Consider the following 19,305-nt stretch of genomic DNA (forward strand, 5'->3'; position numbering starts at 1 on the left):
GTATCGCCACAGGTGGCTTGCCTCGGTCCGCATTGCTTCGATGCCCGCTCTGACGGGGGCCGAGAGATCCAGGAACACGACCGTGACTTCCATGCACAGCGGCACACCTGCTTGGATGTTTTCGTCGGCACACTTTTGCATGGGAGGCTGTTCTGGCCAAGTGGATGTTCAATCGTGAGGGGGAGCCGCTCCTAGCCCCGAAAGGACAGTGGCGAAGTGGTGCAAGCAGCAAATAAGCGGCGCATGGCGGAATCTGTCAGCTAGCGCAATTTCGACGTAGCCCACAGGTTGGTCCGCGGAGCGTGAATAGACCTGCGGGCAACTTGGTGCGCCTGGCCGCCGCAATCGATGCTGCAGGCACGAATGGATTCGGCACCAGGAGCCGTGCACCGAATCCCAGATGCTGGGCCGCCGTAGCCTGGCTTCGGTGTGGGTACGGCCTTGGTGATACCGTCGCTGCCGAGGGGATGGTGGTGAGGAAGGAAGGCAATCGGATCGTAATATTTTGACATCGGGAAGGCGCGACCTCCCGATACCCGCTACCTGTCGGCAAATTTTGAATCCGAGTTCCGCTTTGCGGGTGATGACGGCAAAGCTCAGCCGAGAAGTTCCTCCGAAGCTTCGCTGGTTGGACCGATATCCGACTCAGCAGCTGTGCAGGTGTCCTACTTCCATCACATCTGTCCTAGACGGGCAGACGTAGCCAAAGGCAACACAAACCAAGCGCCATGGCATCGTCATCGTCGAGACTAGCCAAGAGGGCCACCGCATCAATCACACGGTCCTCGGGGCAGTCGGTCAGCCGGACAGCCTTGCCACTGGCACGCTCTTCTTCCCGACACTCCACCTTATCTCCCGAAAGCGGCCCAAGCACGTCGCTTCTCAGTCGCCGCAGCAGACGATTCAGCATCTCGGCCACCGCGCAGAGACTCCGACCAGCAGCACCCCTCAACACCGCCGACTTCGGCGTCGCAAAGTCGGACCATGAGAAGGACAATGAGGAGCTGCGCGCTCTCTTCGACGCACCGCCTTCTTCCTCATCAGCCAACAGCTTGCGGGGCTCCGGCCCTCCGACTGGTTTGTTCGAGATCCCAACCCTCACCTCGCCGCAGAACTTCCTCATCCTCGCTCAGCAGACATTGGCTCGTGCCCAGCTTTTGGTCGACCGCATCGACAGGGCCGGCCACGCAGATGCCACCACAGCAGAAGGGGTCAAGGAGCTCAAAGAGGTCGTGCGCAATCTGGATCGCCTCAGCGACCTGCTCTGCGGTGTCATTGATATGGCCGAGCTCGTGCGCAACGCGCACCCAGACCCGGAATGGGCGGAGGCTGCCAACGCCGCGTACGAGTATTTGTGCGGCTACATGAACGTGCTCAACACCCACGTCGGGCTGTACAGCGTGCTCAAGAACATCCTCTCCACTCCCGACATCGCTTCGACACTGTCGTCCGAGGCGACCGCCGTGGCCCAGGTCTTTTTGCGCGACTTTGAAAAGTCCGGCATCCACCTTCCCCCAGCAGAACGAGAGCAGTTCGTCAAGCTCAGCGACGAGATTCTCGTGCTCGGCCGCGGCTTCCTTCAGGACATCGCAGGCAACGATGCATCCGACGACTTTTCGCGCAGCGCCGGCGCAAAGGCTGATGTCGACCCGAACGACACCGTCGAGCTGCCTACCGACTGGCTGCAAGACGTCAATCCGACGGTGCTCAAGGCGGTCCGCGCAAGTGCGATCACCGACCGCGACGGCCTGCTCACCTTCTCGGCCGCCGACCAGCCGTGGGTGTTCCAGACGCTGCTCAAGTATGCGCCAGACGAGCGCGCGCGCAAGGCGGCGTTCCGTGCGGCCAACTACGGCAGCCAGGCGCAGGTGCAGCGTCTGGAGCGTCTGCTCAAGGCGCGGGCCGAGCTCGCCACGCTCACGGGCGCTGGCTCGTACGCCGAGATGGCGCTCGGCGACAAGATGGCCAAGCAGCCGCAGAACGTCGAGCAGTTCCTGCGCGCGCTCACCAACCACCACCGCCCACGCGCCGCCAAGGACCTGGACAAGCTGCGCACGCTCAAGCACACCGCCTCGGTCGCGGCAAAGTCCGGCAGCAAGGCGACAGGCGGCATGTTCAACCCAGCGCCCACATTGCCCGAGTTCGCACCATGGGACCGCGACATCTACACCGAGCAGCACTTCCGCTCGCCGTCGCTGCGCAGCGTGCAGCCGCTCTCACCGTACCTCAGCCTGGGCTCGGTGTTTGCAGGTCTGTCGCGCCTGTTCAGCTCGTTGTACGGCATCCGCTTCCGTGCGTCCATGGTGGCGCCGGGCGAGGTGTGGAGCGAGGGGCCCGGCGATGTCATGAAGGTCGAGGTGCTCGACGAGCGCGAGGGTGCGCGTGGCAGCGCCGGTTCTGCGGAAGGTCTGATCGGCACGATCTATGCGGATCTGTGGAGCCGAGAGGGCAAGCCTGGTGGAGCGGCACATTACACGGTGCGCTGCTCGCGCCGCGTGGACAAGGACGACGAGGCGGGTGACTTTGCGCACGGTCGTGCGGAAGACGGTCGCGTCTTGCGACCCGAAGATCTAGGCGGGCAGGGGTATGGGAACCCGCTGCAGGCACCTACGTTCGAGCAGCGCGAGCGCGCCGGGCGGTACCAGCTGCCTGTTGTGGTTCTCATGTGCGACTTTGCGCGTCCCGGCGGAGGTGGGGGGCAGGGACCGTGTCTGTTGGGCTGGCACGAGGTCGAGACGCTGTTCCACGAGATGGGGCATGCCATTCACTCGATGATTGGCCGCACGTCGTACCACAATGTCTCGGGCACACGCTGTGCGACCGACTTTGTCGAGCTGCCCTCGATCCTCATGGAGCACTTTGTGCAGTCGCCGCAGGTCGTGTCGATCCTTGCAAGGCATCACAAGACCGGCGCCTCGCTGCCATTCGAGCATCTGCAGGCGCATCTACAGGCATCCAAGTCGCTCGAGAGCCTCGACACCTACCACCAGATTCTCCTTGCGCGGCTCGATCAGATGTACCACTCCACGCTTGCAGCCGACAAGGGCTTCGACTCTACCCAGGCCTACGCTGCGCTCGACCGCGAAATGGCGCTCTCCGGCAGCGAGTACCTCTCGTACACCCAAGGTGCCAATCCTCAGGTCAGGTTCGGCCACCTCTTCGGCTACGGCTCGACGTACTACTCGTACCTGCTGGACCGTGTGATTGCAAGCAAGATCTGGAACCACCTGTTTGCCAAGGATCCACTCGACCGAGCTGCGGGCGAAACCTTTAAATCGCAATGCCTCAAGTTCGGCGGCGGCAAAGATCCATGGCACATCCTTGCGGACGTGCTCAAGCAGGACAATATCCGCGACGGAGACTCGCACGCCATGCAACAGGTCGGCCGTTGGGGCATCGAGTAGCTCTCCATCACCTTCCATCATAGAGCGTCACAATACATCATCATCACAGAGCAGAGGAGGGAAATGCGAGTGTGTTGTAACATGGAGCGATGTTGCGGATCCACAATTCAGGCCATGGCGAGCTTGCTGTAGCTCGGCGGCGCGAGACGATTGCGCACCTCGCGCCAGACGTAGAGAGGTAAGCTGCTGACGGCGACGATCACGGCGGTCTTCCAAAGGAAGCGGTACGACAGCACAAAGCCGAGGTCGAAGAACTCGGGCAGGAAGACGATGCTGACGCAGTAGAAGAAGAGCGTGACGATCTCGGAGAGGATCATGTAGACGTGCCAGGTGGTGATCTCCAAGGCGACCATGATGAGCTCGTTGACGACCAGCGCGGTAAACGAGATCGAGACAATGTTGAGGAACTCGTTCTCAAACAGCAGCAGCGAGAGGATCATGATCGCGCCTCCCTGGTACGTCGAGATCATGAGCCACGTGGTAAACGTCTTGGCCGAAAGCGAGCGGCCCTTGGTCAGGTCCTTGTACAGCTCGGGATACAGCAGAGCCAGATCCTCGCTGACGTCGCGATCGAGCACGAGCGAAAACACCGGCGCCATGGTGTACACGGTGGCGTAGCCCACCATGAGCCAGCCCTGGTAGAGCGCGATGGGAGCAAAGTAGAAGATGCTCGAAAACACCGCCTGGATGATCGAGATGATGAGGCCGCGGTGGATGACAAACTGCGCAAGCTTGGCAGAGCGCTTGTACGAGTTGCGTCCATGCCACACGAGCAGCTTGGTGAGGAAGCTGAACTGAGTGATGGAGAAGTCGGCTGCCAGTGAAGCCTGCTTGCCCTCCTTTCCGACGATGCCCAGTCCTACGTCGGCAGCCTGGATCATTGACACGTCGTTGCCACCGTCGCCGATGCAGCACACGCGCTTCTTGGTGTGCGAGCGGATAAGGCGCGCCACGTCCGCCTTTTGCGTCGGAGAGCATCGGCACGCCACCACCGCCGAGAGCTGCGTGGCCAGCTCGATGAACTCATCGCGGAATGAGTCGAGGCACATCTGCAGCGACTCGCCGTCGATGACGAGACAGCAGTCGAGCTTGGAGCGTAGAAAGTCGAGCATGTCTCGCACCGCATCGTGCGTGCGGAGCTTGGCCACTTGGTGCACGTACTGGTTGCGCGCAACGAGCTTGGACGAGATGGCGATGCACGTGGCCGTCTCGATCTTGTCGCCGGTGAGCATCCACACCTTGATGCCCGCATTGCGCAGGAGCTCGAGCGTCATCTTGACGTCTTCCTGCAGCTTGTCCTCGACTCCCGTGAGGCCGAGCAGCTCCAAGTTGTTCTCGAGATGCTCCTCGATGGCGCGCGCCATGGCTTCGTTGCGATCCTCGACCTGCACTCGCGCCGCCTTGTAGGCGCGTTCGAATGCCAGCCAGTTGTCGTGTGTCAGCCTCCTTCGCCCGACCACGAGCGTTCGCAGACCCTCGCGCGCCATATTCCCACACTCTTCGTCGAGCCAGTCGTTCTGCGCCACGATCTTGGCCATGACTACATCGGCGCCCTTCTGGTAGAAGGTGATTTCGCCGCTTGCGCGTTCTCGAATGACAATGCCCATGCGTTTGGACTCGGAGGTGAAAGGGAACACCTCGAGGATGTCAAAGTGGAGCGTCGATCCGTCTGTGGCGCGCAGCGACATGGACTTGCGGTCGCGCGCCACGAGGCTGAGGCCCACCGACTCGGTCCAGCGCACGATGGCCACCTCGTCTGGAGACGAAGCTTGGTAGGTGATGGTGCCCTCGGCCTCTACGACTGGCGTGACGTTGTGGCAGAGTGCGAGCGCGAGGACGACGTCCTTGACTCGCGAGCTCATGTCGCGACGGCCACGGCCGGCGAGCATAGCACCTGCCGTGGTGAGGGAGATGGGTTGCTGCGCGGCGCTGCCGCTTCCCGGTGTTGGCTTTGTCGGGCTGCCAGGCTGGGCCGCATTGCCGTAGTGCTGCTGGAGAGCGGTGGCGAGTTGCGAGGTGACTTCGTCCATGCTGTCCCAGCTGTAGCTCATGGTGCCCATGTGCAGCTTGCGGAGCTCCATCTCATTCTGCGTGAGCGTGCCGGTCTTGTCGGAGAGCAGATACTCGATCCGGCCGAGCTCCTCTGGCAGCGTCGACGTTCTTACGATGGTGCCTGGGATCTCGTCGTCGTGCATGATCTGTCGTGCATACACGGTCTTTCCCATGTCGAGGTTGACCCTCAGACTGATGGGGATGATGGAGGAGAAGAGGATGAGGAAGCGGAAGATGTAGATCCACCACTCGCCCTTGAAGCCATTAAGCGCCACTAGGCAGACGGAGAGCGCAAAGGTGACACCGCACAGGATCTTGGAAAGCCGATTGATCTCGAGATCCAAGAGGCCAACTTTGGTGCCGGGATAGGATGTGTTCATGACCGCCCTGGTCTCTCGTCCAGTGTAGACGACCATGCCGACGGCGGTGCCCGCTGCTAAGACGGTGTTGGCCCACAGAACGTTCTCGGCGGTGAGAGGGGCCACCTGAGGCTGCTGGCTCATGGGGATGACGGTGTCGGCAGGATGCGAATCTATCGAGCCGCGGGCCGGGCCTGCGCCATCAGCCGCGCCGCCGAGAAGGTCGCCGACAGCAGGACCGGAGCGATGTAGGGTGGGTGGCGGTGTTGAACATCCGTCATCAGGTGGTGTATGCAGCGTGAGATTGCCGAGGAAAGAGTGGATGTCTTTGATGGGTGGGCCAGCAAAGACCACGGCGCGGTCGCCGAGCACAGCCAAGTCGTCGGTTGGCATGCGCTGTGTGAGCTCGACGGCGATGCGAAGCTTCCAATCGGTCTCTCCGTCGAGCTGGTCGGTGCGGATGAAGCAGCTGCCATTGGAGCCCTGTGCGCTCGAGTCGCCTTGGTCTTGCGACGCGGGGCCAGACTTGCCCGAGCTAGTCTCGGCTGCTTTGTCGAGGCTTGTCTCGCCATCGTCATCATCGCCGAGGACGAACTGCGCATCATCGTCCATGGGCGTGGGCGCGACCGAGCCGCCGCCCGTACCAATGGCAGCGTCCGTCGAAAAGGTTTGCAGGAGGACCATGTCTGCGGGAACACGCTGGTTCTTGTCGAGTACGACGAGGTCGCCGACCTTGATCTTGCTGCTAGGCACCTGGACGACTCGGGACTGTCCGAGATCGCTACCGAGGGAGAGAGGCTTGTTGGGACTAGCCTTGCGTGCGAGACGCGATTGCGCCTTTGCAAGGGCAGAGACATTGGGAACGAGCAGCTTGTAGGGAGCGCTGTTGCTCTCGACATCCCGTTTGTACCTCGCCCAGTCGTCGATTGCCTCCTTGCCGATGGTGATGCAGAGGACGAAGGCAAGGGGAGCGACGTAGGTAGCGATGAAACCGATCTTGAGTGCTGGAATGAACTGACTAAGGGCTACGAGGAGGAAGTAGAGGTTGAAGAAGAACTTGAACTGCTCGTAAAGCACTTTGGGCACGAAGGTGAGGATGTTGTACTTCTGGTTGCGCACGACGTTGGCGGCGTATCTGGAGCGGACTCGATCGGAGTCGGCGAAGCTGATGGATCTGCTCAGGTCGCGAGGTTTGCGATCCTTGGACGAGAAGAGCGATGCTATCAAGCCGGCTCTGCGCGAGCCGAGCTGGACGACGTGGTGGGAGGATGTAGCAGGGATGCCATCCGAGTCGACGTGCGAGCCATACTGGCGACGATGATCCTCGGAATGGCGCGGAGTGGTGTCTGTACGCTTCAAGCCATCGGGACGGCGAGATATGTCGTCCTCGCTATTTTGGAGTAGCCCCTGTTGCTCCTCCGAGTCGCGGGCATTGTTCTGACCGAAGCGGCTAAATCTGGCGCGTGAATTGCGCGAGCGGAAGGCAGCGAACCCATTCTCGGTCTGCGAATGATAGGAGGGAGCAGGCGAGCTGCGTCCGGCGGACATGTTGGCTGAGCTTCTGAATGTCTGGAGGGGGTAGGCGCCGTCAGGCTCTGGGCTCCAGGTGGACGAGGCGACAGGGTTAGACGACATGCACGAGGATCGATCGGGGGCGAACGAGGCGATGGAGCTGCATCTGCATGTCTTATGAGGCTGATATTGCCATGCCGAGACGATGTGAATGTCGGATCAGCTGGTGTTGGCGAGGTGGATGAGTTGAGAGGACGAGGTGTTGGTTGGCACGTTGGAATGATGGAGCTGCTGCACCCTGTGGCTTTGTGGCATGTGCACAACCTCCACGCAGCCGCAGTTGTGAGTGTTGGCTGGCTGGGCGTGGGCGGGCGGCGGCAATTTCGATCCGTGCGAGAAAAGCCAATCGCGTCTCGGAGGGCGATGAATTCGAGGCTCATGCACTCGTCTCCACTGCATGGTCCTGTCACCTTGACCGTGATCTTCGCACTCGCCATCGTCCACTACAACACCGACAACGTACGTACGGCCGCACTCCGAACGATCATCACTGTCTGCCTGGGGACTCGCTGGCACCACCGAGACTGACACGCCTGACTGCTGTGATTGCGGACGCTCGGACAGAATGACGACCATTCCTAGCCGTCTGGCCCAGACGACATACATCTCGAGGAGCATCGAGGAGGCGCGCCGACGCTCCACTGCGCTCTATCGCAACTTCTACCGATCTGTAAGTGTGCGCGCGCGCAGAAGAATGATGATGTGGCACGGAGCGACAACGATGCTGACCTACAAACGCAAATGCAGGCTCCCGAGATCTGCGCGCTGTACGCGCTGGATGTGCCGCCTTCGACGCTGCGAGCCAAGTTCCGCACACAGTTTGAGAAGAACAAGGCGATCAAGGACGTTGCGGTGCTGGACGTGATGCTGCTCAAGGCGCAGCAGGAGTACCAGGAGACAATGAACGGCTGGAAGCAGGTGCCTCACATTATGAAGTGGTTCGCCGACGAGGAGGTAAGTGCACGCTCAGCTCCACTGTCCATCGGGGCCGTCTGCCAATCGGTACTGCCGAGGCTGACATGATCTTGTACATTGTTGTTCTACGCGCACAGGCACCCGCACGACCCGAAGGCTTCTTGGAAAAGTTCTACGCCTCGCGAGACGAGGGTCGTGGACCTGTCGGCACGGGCATCTAAGCCGTTCGAATGGCCGGCGTCGCTCCATCTCCCGGTGTCTTCGAAACCACAGCAATGCAAATGTACCTTCGAACGAGTGTGACCCATTGGCTGCAGCGTTCAAGTATCGAAACCAAGCGCATCACGCAGATATGGAGGATCACGGGGCAAGCATGTTGGGATATTTCTCGGTCTAGTCGAGGCCATGAAGAGGAGGCGTGAGCGCGTATGGCGTGGGAGACTGAGCAGCTCGAGCTAGCATATCGGAATGTATTCCTATCCCAGTTTGGGTGGCGCAGCGTCGACGCAGGGCTCGCCTCGGTAAGATCTCGTGTGTGTTTGTCGATGCGGCACAGACACTGGTGATTCCCGCTGCAAGTAAGCTCATGCCGCCGCCGAACGCAAAAACAGCCGCATACAGCGCTGCGTGAACGCAGCCTGAATGCCATTCGACTGCTCGGACCCACTGCGCTTCGCAACTTCGGCCCGAGCTTGGATCGCGAGGCTCGGACGGAATCCGATGCCGGGCTCGTGTGGGAATCGTGGCTGGTTGGGGGTGCGCTCGGATCGGAATGCATCGGTGCCACCGGCGAAGAGGTGCGTGCTTGCACACCTGTCACACCCTCATCACCTCTCCACAGTGTGTGATGCCAGAGTTTCATCATGAAAGGCGCGCCACCGTGAGCCTGTTTTTTTTTGTCGTCGGTCGAGCCGGCAAAATACCCTTTGTTGTCCCGACGCAAGCGCGCCACATTTGACCGTGTCCATTCAGCGCTGGTCTTGCTCAGAAATGCAGTCGCTCCTCTGCAAGGTCACTCTGCTCGAGCCAAGTGGGTGAGCGGCAAGGACGCATGCATCCAGCTGTGCTTCGGCGATGCCAAACGGCTCGTCTTGTCGAGATGTATGCGCCAACTTAGCGTACAGAGGTGTGTTGGGCCCTGACGCCACTTGAGAGTGGCGGTGGGCGGAAACGCACTTCGCACCGTTCGGAATGAGGAGCTGTCAAATCCATGATCATGCCAACCACGCCGCAGCTGGGACCCGCCCGAGTTTCCTTTCGCGCGCCGTTTCGATTCGATACTTTTCTTGCGCAAGGTTCACAAGGCACGAGCGTACCCTCGGCGCGTCTTGGCATCCGGCCTTCCTGATAATGCGCCTGACGCGAGGCGACTGAGAGCATCGACAGGCCGCTCAACCGTGGCTCTATTACAGAGCCTAGCATTGGCCGGCTCTGAGCTTTTGCTCTGAACGTCCCGCCACAGAGAAAAGTGGGGGACATTTCGACGCGGCCCGAGAGAGATTGATGGCAAGGTGAATAGGGCAATGGCACAAGGTTGTCAAGCTGCGCCGCTCACACACGGACGCAGCGCAGATCTATGCAGTGCAGTCCCACCGGTCGCCTGGGTGAAGCTAAGCCAAGAGCGATGAGCCAGGCGACACATGCGATTCCGCTCAAACCCACCAGAATCGCCTCGCTGCTTTCCGCCGCCCAGTTGGATCAGCGTTGCAGCATGCAGCCAACAGGATTTCGCCCTCGACGGCCTCCCTTGACACCGACACCTGTCACACCCCTCATCACCAACTCAGACGCGCCCCCGCTCAAGCTCGCCCCACTGGAGTCGAGCGTCGCTATGTATGAGCTTGCTTGGATGCGGACGCGCATATAATCTGGAGGTCATCGTGACCCTCGTCGTTCTCGCAAAAGGTGTTTGAACTTGACATTCCGTCGCACTTGCATGCCCTCTCTTCGCCACCTTTGTTATCTCAGTAGCCTCCACCATGATCATGTCTTCATCTAGCAAGCCCAACCCTCTCTCGGCCTTCCTGTCAGAATCGCCCGCAGGTCGTCGTTCGGCTAACGGTGCAGTTCCAGTCCGCCTTCCTTCCAAGCCTGCGCTCCTCGCTTCGGCGAGTATGCTCCAGTCGCCTCCATCCGCAGCCAAAGATGCAATCAAGCAGCTCAGCTATCTCGCATCGGATTCTTCGACCACATTGCCCGTGCAACGTGCGCTCCAGCCGGTGGATGTCAACCTTTCCAAATCCGCCAGGCATCGTGCCTTGCCCACAAAGCGCCCGTCGTCGCCGAAAAAGGTGCGTTCAACGTCGAACACCGGTGTCGGCGCCCGCTCCAAATCGCCCAAGCTCGCCACCCAGACTCCGTCCTCGGCACCGCTCATCTTCAAGGGCGACAGGATCAGCGTCAAGATTCCGCAAAAGCTACCGGCTCCACGTCTGACGCCCCACTCGTCGCCGTACGAGGACCTGGTGGCGCATCTCGCGCGTCACAACCTCTTCATCGAGTCGCAACAGGTGGAGCAGTACTCGATCGCGCCCGACTTTCTGCTGCAGCAGTACCTCGAACTCGCGCACCTCGGCAAGTGCAGCCTCTACCACCAGACGCGCAACTTTCTCTTCGCCAACCGCGAAACGATCACCGCGCACGTCGTGCCTGGCCAGACGCTGCCTTCGAGCGTGCCGCTCGATGTGACGCCGCTGGTGACCGAGCTGCAGGTGCCGCCGACGCATCTGTTGGCGGTGCATTCGGACCGCGAGGCTGCCACGCTATATGCGGTGCACGGCGTCGTGCTTGCGCTCCAGTGCGTCTCGATCCCCTTCCTCCCCGCCTCCAAGGACTCGCAGGACGGCGCCAAAGTCGTCAAGCACATGCCCGTGCTTGCACTCAGGATGCCCGCGCCTCAGCACTTTGAGACGACGCTGCGCTGGCTCTACTCGCAGTCGGCCACGTCGCTGCTGCAGGAGCTGCTTCCGCTCAAGCACATCCTCGCCGTGCTGGCCAAGCGACGTCCGTGCGGCTCTGCTGCTGAGGGCAAGGACGTTGAGGCGTCGGCGGCGGCGCTGTCGACGGCGGACCTTGTGCAGGCCATGTCGTCGCTACCCATGCGCACGTTTCTCGAGCACCTCCAGACCATCCAGGCGGTGTGGAAGAACGGCGTCGCGCTCGGCATCGTCGCGTGGAACTTTTGGGCGCAGCTCGACAATGCCTGGAACCTGCTCGTCGTCGCCATGGTCGCATCCAAGCGCAAAAACGCGCGCAAGTCCTTGGCTGCCGCCTCGGAACTCACCGCCCAACTCGAATCCACCCGTCTCGATTAATCATTCCCTTCCCCCTCCCCTTTCGATTTCTTTCTAGATCGTGTATACCCCCGCCCAAAAGAAAAGCGACTCCAAGTTCGCCGTCCAATGCTCACTGTGGACTTGAATACACGCCTGCGTTGCGCCTGATCATGCTGTCACTGTATGTGCAGGAGCAAAGTGTGGAAGAATTGCAAGGATAGATACTAAACTACTGCAGGAGGGGATCGCGGAAGTGCTTCTGGTTGTTGTTCCTGAATCCGATCCTGGTCTTGTACTGTTCTCTCCTTGACCTGTCTCTGAATTCAGTGATGTGCTTCTTGGCCTCTCTTGCCTCGCCCCTGTTTCTCGCCTTGATCACCTGACCGCCACGTCCAGTGACGAGGGTTCCGTCGCCGTCGTGATGACCCATGCCGCTCTCTGCGATCAGACGACGCGCAAGGGCACCACCGCCACCGTAGCGACGCGAAAGATCGGTCTGGTCGCGGGCAGAGCCCATGGGCACCTCGCGTAGCGACTGCTGGTAGTAGCGACGCAGCGAACGATGTCCCAACCTGGCGCCTGACGGCAGAACCAGCTCGAGCTCCGAATCACCGTAGCGAATCTGGTCATCGTGCTCCTCCGCATCCGCAGTCGCGCTCTTCTTGCCAGCCTTGGTTGTAAGGTCAAGCACCTTGCCTTCGCCATCCACGTCCATATCGTCATCCTCTGCATCCTCCTCGGCGTCGTCGTCCTCCCACTCCTCGTCCTCGTCCGCAGGGTACGAGCTGGTAAAGTCGTAAAAGTCGCCCAGCTCCAGCTGGTCCTCGGGATCCGAATAGGCGATCTTGCAGTGGAACTTGTCGAGCATGTGGTTGCGCACCGACTCGACGTTGTGGAAGCCCTTGCCGCGGCCGTTGCAGTAGAGGCAGATGTTGCCGATGCTCACCTTGTCCGCCAGGTACGACACCAGGCCCGGCAGATCCACAATGTACTCCGAGTCCGGGATGAAGAAGCCGTGCGCCTTGGACATGTGTGCGAGCGTGTCCTTGAGCTCGCCAAACCCAGACTTGGCACAGAACATGCACTCGTGGTTGGCGTCGATGCGACGCGACGAGGCGACCTTGGCGTCGATGGCCGCCTGGATCTGCTCCTCGGTGGCGTCCTCCGAGACCATGAGCGTCTCGCGCGCGTTCTGCTTCTTGTCTGCGGCAGCGGCGGAGGAGGCGGCGGAGGAGGCGGCGGCATCGGCGACCGGGGCTGAAGCCGGTGCTGCGTCGGACGCGGTGGGCTTCGGAACTCGGAATACAAGAGGCACCTGCTCGGTGTCGGCATCGGCGGCAACGGCGGTGGAAGGGCCGGCTTGGGAAGCTGCGTTCGCCCTCTTCTTGTCGAGCTTGGCCGCGTTCTCCTTGTGCTTCTTCGAGTTGAGATGGGCGAGGTAGGCGTTCTGGGATGCGAACTTCTTGTCGCAAGCCTCGCACTTGTCGGGAGTGGCGGTGGTCTCGGCTTCCTGAGCAAGGGCTGCACGCCTCTCGAGGATCTTTGCGTTGAAGACGTCGGCCTTGACCGGTGGCAGGTTGGCGACGCGACGCTTCATGTTGTAGCGGTGCAGATCGGAACGGTAATGAGTGCGCTGGTCGTCCGGGTTGGGGAAAGCGATGCTGCACGAGAGGCAGGTGAAGAGCGGCGTGTCTTCGTCATAGCCCTGCTCGTACTGCGGCGCAGACGAGGGTTCGCCGTTGGAGGCGCCTATGATGGTAGCCATGGTGGGTAGCAGCAGCTGCGATTCAGGAGGTGGGGTGGGTGTCGTGTGCGTCGGCAGCGGTGACTCCGCTGGGGTACGTCCGGGATAGCGTGGGCTTCCAAGACTGATTCAGACAATCCTATTGGTGTCTGCTCAAGGTGTTGAGTGTGGCGTGAAGGTAAGAGTGGATGGGGAGAGCCAGCCTGGACTTCGGGTCGCTTTGGCTGAGTGTGGGGATCAGCGAAAAGGCTCAGTTGAACGGGTCCTTCCTGCGTGTCGAATGCAGAGCGCAGCCGAAAATTTCAGCCCAACTTTCTCAGAAGCCGCCACCCATCGGCGCCAGCGCCCAAGCAGGTGGAGGCCAGATTTCCTTAGCTCCGAATGTTAGCCGATGCATTCAGCCCGATCGTGCCCTATCGAAGCGATGAAATCACGGAGAAAATCGAGTCGAAAAGAATAGAGGGGTCTAACACGTCGAATATCGCCATTTCGGGCTGCGTGGGTCTCAAACCTCGGCCGAGGTTTTACAGTTTTGAAGTGTCGGCTCCCTCGCCCGCCATTGCACCGCACCTTCACCCTGCTTGGTCTTCAATACGTCTATAGGGACTATGAGAGTCGCAATGGGTATCATCGGTGCAGATAAGCCGGACAAGCGGCCGTTGATGCTGTGTACAAGAGCGAGAGCGGTCATGCCATTGCGATAGGGGAGCAAGGCGGCAGGGGCGGCGCATGTCACGTGCAGTGAACGCTGAGACTGAGCTGCAACTGGAAATGGCGAATTTGCGCGAGAAGACAACCTTGGCCTGCTTTGGTCCCTCTGTGCAAGTCCGGACAGAGTGGCTCAGCAGCGCGAGTGGGCTTCGGTGGCCGAGCGAGAGACTGGTGAGCAGGCCCGTTGCGCATTCGGAGGCACGAGAGCGCAGTGCTCGTAGTCGCTCAGCCCGCTCAGCCAAGTGGCTGGCGAGCGGCCGCGGAGGGCGGTGGACCTAGTCGTGCTTGCTGGCTTCGCTCATCTTGACAACGACCTTCGTCATCGTCCAACACATTAGATCCATCAAGCAAGGTAAGCATCTCCTACAGCAGCTTCGCAACCGAAACATCTCGACCACACGCACCAGCACACTCGCAGTCGCATCGTTGCAGACGCTCTCGACTTGGACCGCACCTTGGCACAAAACTTTCGACACCGTCTATCGACAATTCGACCCACATCGCCTCACGTCGAAAGCTGGCTGCATACACACTTTGCATCCTGCGACCATCTTGCTGATTCGACTCGCCATCATCTACACCTCTTGCGCAACTTACGCAACCCGACGAATCAACTCGCTTCATCTCCACAGATGCAGATTTTCGTCAAGACTCTGACGGGTTAGTATCCAACATCGACAATATGCCGCCATCGACCTCATCGCATCGCTTCGCTTCGCTCGCTGGACATCGAAGGAGATAGGAACGAAGTCACTGCAGAGACAACAGGAAGGAGGACCCGTGACGGACAAGCACCAGCATCTCGTTTCGTGGATTGGGCAGAATGCAGCACAGAGCAGTACTTGGAGGTTGTGATATCATCGCTGGTTCGGAAAGGTCGTCTAATTCTATGGCCCACATGTCGCACGACAGCGGAGTAGTGGCGACTTTTGTTGGAGGTAGGAGATATGTTTGGGTGGATCAATATGGATAGCAGGCGACATCTCATTGCAATGTCGACCTCTCGTTGCGCGGCACGAAGGATGCTGGGATCGATTGGAGCGATCGGAGACAAGGATTGGGATGGGTTGGGTGACTCGCAGGAATTCAGCGAATCGCGAGCGATGGATGGGATCGACGGCAGCATCAACAACCCCGGACAACCTCGGAATCAATGTACTGACCTTCGTGCTCCTCTCCGTGATTGTTCACAACCACGCCTGATGCATTGCTTGCACTACAGGTAAGACCATCACCCTTGAGGTGGAGTCCTCGGACACCATCGACAACGTCAAGGCCAAGATCCAGGACAAGGAGGGCATCCCCCCCGACCAGCAGCGCCTCATCTTCGCCGGCAAGCAGCTCGAGGACGGCCGCACGCTCTCGGACTACAACATCCAGAAGGAGTCGACCCTCCACCTCGTGCTCCGTCTGCGTGGTGGTATCATTGAGCCCTCGCTCAAGGTGCTCGCCGGCAAGTACAACTGCGACAAGCAGATCTGCCGCAAGTGCTACGCGCGTCTCCCTCCCCGTGCCACCAACTGCCGTAAGCGCAAGTGCGGTCACTCGTCGCAGCTCCGACCCAAAAAGAAGTTGAAGTAAATGTGCACGCTCAGCGCCATTTGTCTTCGTCTGCAACGTCACGCCGCCACCACACCACACCACACCACATCACCACACGCACACGCACACGCACATACATCCGTCTCGCGGCTTCTCATGGTGTTTCGATAGGCATCGTGCGGGCTGGGCGATAGTTGTGCACCATCCATGCTTTGCTGTTAGCGCAGGGCGACCTGCGTTTGCGGTTCAGTTTCGCTTTTACTGCGCGTCCGATAAAGACGTACAGTTGTTCCACCACACACACACACTCTCTTCACATGCGTGTTCAGCGCTCGTCTTGGCCGCCATTGCGGTTCTGGGGCGGGTTGTTGGGGACGAGTGTTTCCCAAAAAATGCATCTCGCTTTCTCCTGATTCGGCATTGTGTGATTGTGATTCAAGTCAGAGGGGGATGGAGTGGAGGGTGCGCCAGTCTTGTGGTTTGCCCGTGCAATCGACGATGTCGAGTGAGGCGAAATGGACGCTGTTGTGGCCTTGGAATGCGATGCCGTGGTCGGTGTGGGTAAAGACGCCCCGCCTGTGCATGTCGTCGATTTGGGACTGCGCCTGCTCGGTGGTGAGTGGCGCATAGATGAGCGAGATGTGTGGAAAGTAGTCGGGCCTGTCTTGCGCATGCGGCGGTGCGGGAAAGTTGCTATCCACAGCGTCCTTGGCTGCGGTATACAGCTCGAGTAGCGCCGAATTGCGGATGAGCGACACCACGATGCACTATCCCAACATCGGTGTATCAGTCTTTGCTGTCAATCTTGGAGGGATGGTTTGGGGGGCTTACCTGAAAGTACGATGCTCTGGTTTCAACGTCCTTGAGCCCCACCTCTAGCTGGGTGTGGTTGGTCTTCCATTGTGCAACCAGTTTGTGTGCAACGTCAAGGAGGGCAGAAGGGTCGATGGATCGATCGCCTAGTCCAGCAAGCAGTGTAGCATGCAGACCAAACTCGCCCGAACAGTCGGCATTCGCCGCGCGCAACTGTGCAATCTCCGTCTGCAGAGCCGCGCTCAACGCTCCAGGGTGTGGAACAAGCCACAGCGCAAGCCCTGAAAACACATCCACCATATCCGCAACCAAGCAAGGTAAGACAGCTGCGCAGCGAGGAGGAAAGCGTGCAGTACGTACCCATCGTACAAGGTCGACGTGGACAGTGCAACACCAACCCCCAGCTGGGAGATCACACACACGCGCGTACGCCTCCACAAACCGTCAATCTCCCGATACGTGCCCCCACTGCAAATCTCACATCTTGCCACCGGCGCCACCGAACCTTCTCAGCTCCTCCAATCAGCAACACCTTCTCTTCTCTATTTTCGCCCTTTGCTCACGCACCCTCGCACGCACGCCACAACGAATCAAGGTAGAAAGCATGAAATTTCGATCAAATGCACAAGCAAGGCCAGCAAAACACCAGGCGCTCACTTCATGATCTTGCCGTCGGCGAAAGCCTTGCCGTCGACAACAGCCTCCCAGGCCATCATGTCCTCGAAGAACTTCTTGTCCTCGGGCTTGGAGATGTCGAGGGGCGTCACGGCGTACGAGTCGGCGTCGGGAGCCACCTCGAGCACCGACTTGGGGTCCTTGCCGCGGCAAATCAGCACACCGGTGATGAGGTTGTTGTTGTTCTCGCCAAACACGCCGAGGGTGCCCATGGTGTACTTGCGCGACGCCTCGAGACGCGCAAAGAAGCCGCCGATGAGGTTGTTGGACTGGAAGACCGCCTGGAGCTCGTCGTTGTACTTGTAGTCGAGCTTGACGATCGAGTATCCCTCGGCGTCAAAGTGCTCAAAGAACCAGGGCAGCGCCTTCTCGCGCGTGTCCTCGTTCGAGTAGGTGCGCTTCCACTCGTCCAGGTTGAACGACGACTTGGGCAGGTCGTCCAGAGGGTTCTTGGGCTTGGGCGCCGGCTTGGGCTCGTCGTCCTCGTCGTCCTTGGGCGCGGGGGCGGCCTTGGGCTTCTCGGCCTTGGGGGCAGGCGCAGCCTTGGGCTTCTCCTCCTTCTTGGGCGCAACAAACTTGATGTTGTCCTCGGTGAACTGGAAGTCCTTGTAGATGGGGAGCACCTGGGGCTGGTTGGTGATGGTGTTGAAGTAGCGCACCGAGTTGGGGTACTTGGAGCGGAAGTTGACGCCGCCGAGGCGGGCGAAGACCATGCCGATCGAGGCGGCGAGGTGGAGGTCGGCGAGGGTGACGCGGTGGCCGACGATGAAGGTCTTCTTCTTGAGCTCGGCCTCGACGTAGGCGAAGGCACGGTCGAGGTTGGCCCAGATACGCTGCTCAGCCGCCTTGTTGTAGGGGATGATGTTGAGGCAGAGGAGCATGAGCTGGACGCCGTTGTTGAGGATCTCGTCCTCGGCGAACGAGACCCACTGGTTGACGAGGGCGGCCGACTTGGCGTCGGTGCCGAGCAGCTTGGAGTTGTCCGAGAGGCTGGCGACTGCGAGCGATTGGGAAAAGGCAAAGGGTCAGTCTCTGTGCACACGGTATGCCAGAAGGACTGGGCGCGCGTGGCTCTGCGCTGTCTGCTCTGTCTTTGTCGTCGTCGATGTGTGCGGTGCACTGAGGTGCGACGCGGTGCGAGTCAGGGCATTATGCTGAAGAAGTATCCTCGACATGGAAGATTCGGACAGGGATAACTGTAAAAGATAATCTCATCACATGAAAGCGTGTAGCGGTGGCGGGCCAGCCGGCGGCAGAGAGCGGCTGGAGGTGCACGGCGAGCGACAAAGCCAGGTAGGATGCGTAGAGCCAACGCGGTCATGAATAATACGTACTGTAGTGGGAGATGGCCTTGGACTCGGTGAGGGAGAAGCCGTCGGTGCCCTTGAAGGCGGGGATCTTGCCGTAGGGGAAGAGCGCAAGGTACTCGGGCTTCTTGGTGTCGCCCCTCATGGCCTGGGTGTCGACAACCTCGAGCTCGAGGCCGTTGTAAGCGGCGGCGGCAAGAGCCTGTACAAGTAGATTCGACGTGTCAGTTCGACGATCCAACCGAGAGGCAACGATGACGAGAGCATGGCGAGAGAACATACCGCGTTGGTCTTGGGGTGGCCGACGTAGCCGTAGATCTGACCGATGGGAGCCATTTTGGTATATGAATGTGAATGACGGATACGGAAGGGTATGGTGAAGAGAGAAGAGGAGCGTGTGCTGGGCGCAGTGGCAATTGACCGTTTTGGACGCACGTTGGTTCCCAGCTGGAATTTCATTTCCAGGTGGCCGAGGCGGAAAAAAGTCGCTTCTTCTTCCAGCTTCCACTCTTCTGCCAGCCTTTCCCAAAAAAAAAAATTGCACCCGCGTGTCACTTTCGCCCGCTCATTTGCCCAATTTCTTCGGCTGGGACTGTGCGCTATTGTGCTGTGGCCAACAACACACACACTTGTGCCACGGCACACAAAGCGTAGGTTGAGCTGGCTTCTTCCCGCTCCCGTTCCCCGGTCGGTCCCCGCCGATGTCGCAGTGTTCGACGGACCGTCCTAACACGTTACAACATTTTGCGCGCTTCGTGCCTCTTACAGGGAATCGCCGCTCACATTTGGCACGCATTGACGCTCATATGGCATGGCACATCACAGCACAAGAATGAAAGGGAACGTGGCATACGCCAATGTATTCGTGTTGCACGACTCGCAGCGCTGCCCAGCTACTCGACAGCCAGCCACGGGTCGATGCGGTTGTCAGTACAC

The 19,305-nt window shown here is 59.9% G+C and overlaps 7 protein-coding genes across 7 annotated transcripts; 4 read left to right on the top strand and 3 right to left on the bottom strand.

Moving 5' to 3' along the window:
• Window positions 1-728: 728 nt before the first annotated feature.
• On the top strand, window positions 729-3,404 carry PAN0_007c3276 (mitochondrial intermediate peptidase; the record flags this gene model as incomplete). The annotated part of the gene is made up of 1 exon (XM_014801360.1): window positions 729-3,404. One exon carries the CDS (start codon window positions 729-731, stop codon window positions 3,402-3,404), a length of 2,676 nt encoding a protein of 891 aa, XP_014656846.1.
• Window positions 3,405-3,511: 107 nt separating this feature from the next.
• Window positions 3,512-7,450, bottom strand: PAN0_007d3277 (aminophospholipid-transporting P-type ATPase; the record flags this gene model as incomplete). Its single annotated transcript, XM_014801361.1, has 1 exon — window positions 3,512-7,450. The coding sequence occupies one exon, from the start codon at window positions 7,448-7,450 to the stop codon at window positions 3,512-3,514; it is 3,939 nt and encodes a 1,312-aa protein (XP_014656847.1).
• Window positions 7,451-7,952: 502 nt separating this feature from the next.
• Window positions 7,953-8,523, top strand: PAN0_007c3278 (NADH dehydrogenase, alpha subcomplex, subunit 6; the record flags this gene model as incomplete). The annotated part of the gene is made up of 3 exons (XM_014801362.1): window positions 7,953-8,057; window positions 8,135-8,341; window positions 8,440-8,523. The coding sequence occupies 3 exons, from the start codon at window positions 7,953-7,955 to the stop codon at window positions 8,521-8,523; spliced, it is 396 nt and encodes a 131-aa protein (XP_014656848.1).
• A 1,758-nt stretch (window positions 8,524-10,281) lies between these two features.
• On the top strand, window positions 10,282-11,616 carry PAN0_007c3279 (uncharacterized protein; the record flags this gene model as incomplete). The annotated part of the gene is made up of 1 exon (XM_014801363.1): window positions 10,282-11,616. The coding sequence occupies one exon, from the start codon at window positions 10,282-10,284 to the stop codon at window positions 11,614-11,616; it is 1,335 nt and encodes a 444-aa protein (XP_014656849.1).
• A 190-nt stretch (window positions 11,617-11,806) lies between these two features.
• Window positions 11,807-13,342, bottom strand: PAN0_007d3280 (zinc finger protein 622-like protein; the record flags this gene model as incomplete). The annotated part of the gene is made up of 1 exon (XM_014801364.1): window positions 11,807-13,342. One exon carries the CDS (start codon window positions 13,340-13,342, stop codon window positions 11,807-11,809), a length of 1,536 nt encoding a protein of 511 aa, XP_014656850.1.
• A 1,322-nt stretch (window positions 13,343-14,664) lies between these two features.
• PAN0_007c3281 (ubiquitin-60S ribosomal protein L40 fusion protein) lies at window positions 14,665-15,613 on the top strand (the record flags this gene model as incomplete). Its single annotated transcript, XM_014801365.1, has 2 exons — window positions 14,665-14,692; window positions 15,255-15,613. 2 exons carry the CDS (start codon window positions 14,665-14,667, stop codon window positions 15,611-15,613), a joined length of 387 nt encoding a protein of 128 aa, XP_014656851.1.
• Window positions 15,614-16,014: 401 nt separating this feature from the next.
• On the bottom strand, window positions 16,015-18,705 carry PAN0_007d3282 (EF1G-domain-containing protein; the record flags this gene model as incomplete). Its single annotated transcript, XM_014801366.1, has 6 exons — window positions 16,015-16,341; window positions 16,406-16,668; window positions 16,748-16,791; window positions 17,045-18,059; window positions 18,397-18,571; window positions 18,652-18,705. The coding sequence occupies 6 exons, from the start codon at window positions 18,703-18,705 to the stop codon at window positions 16,015-16,017; spliced, it is 1,878 nt and encodes a 625-aa protein (XP_014656852.1).
• Window positions 18,706-19,305: the final 600 nt, after the last annotated feature.

Source organism: Moesziomyces antarcticus (genome assembly GCF_000747765.1).
Source record: "Moesziomyces antarcticus DNA, scaffold: scaffold_v10007, strain JCM 10317, whole genome shotgun sequence".
Taxonomy (NCBI): domain Eukaryota; kingdom Fungi; phylum Basidiomycota; class Ustilaginomycetes; order Ustilaginales; family Ustilaginaceae; genus Moesziomyces; species Moesziomyces antarcticus.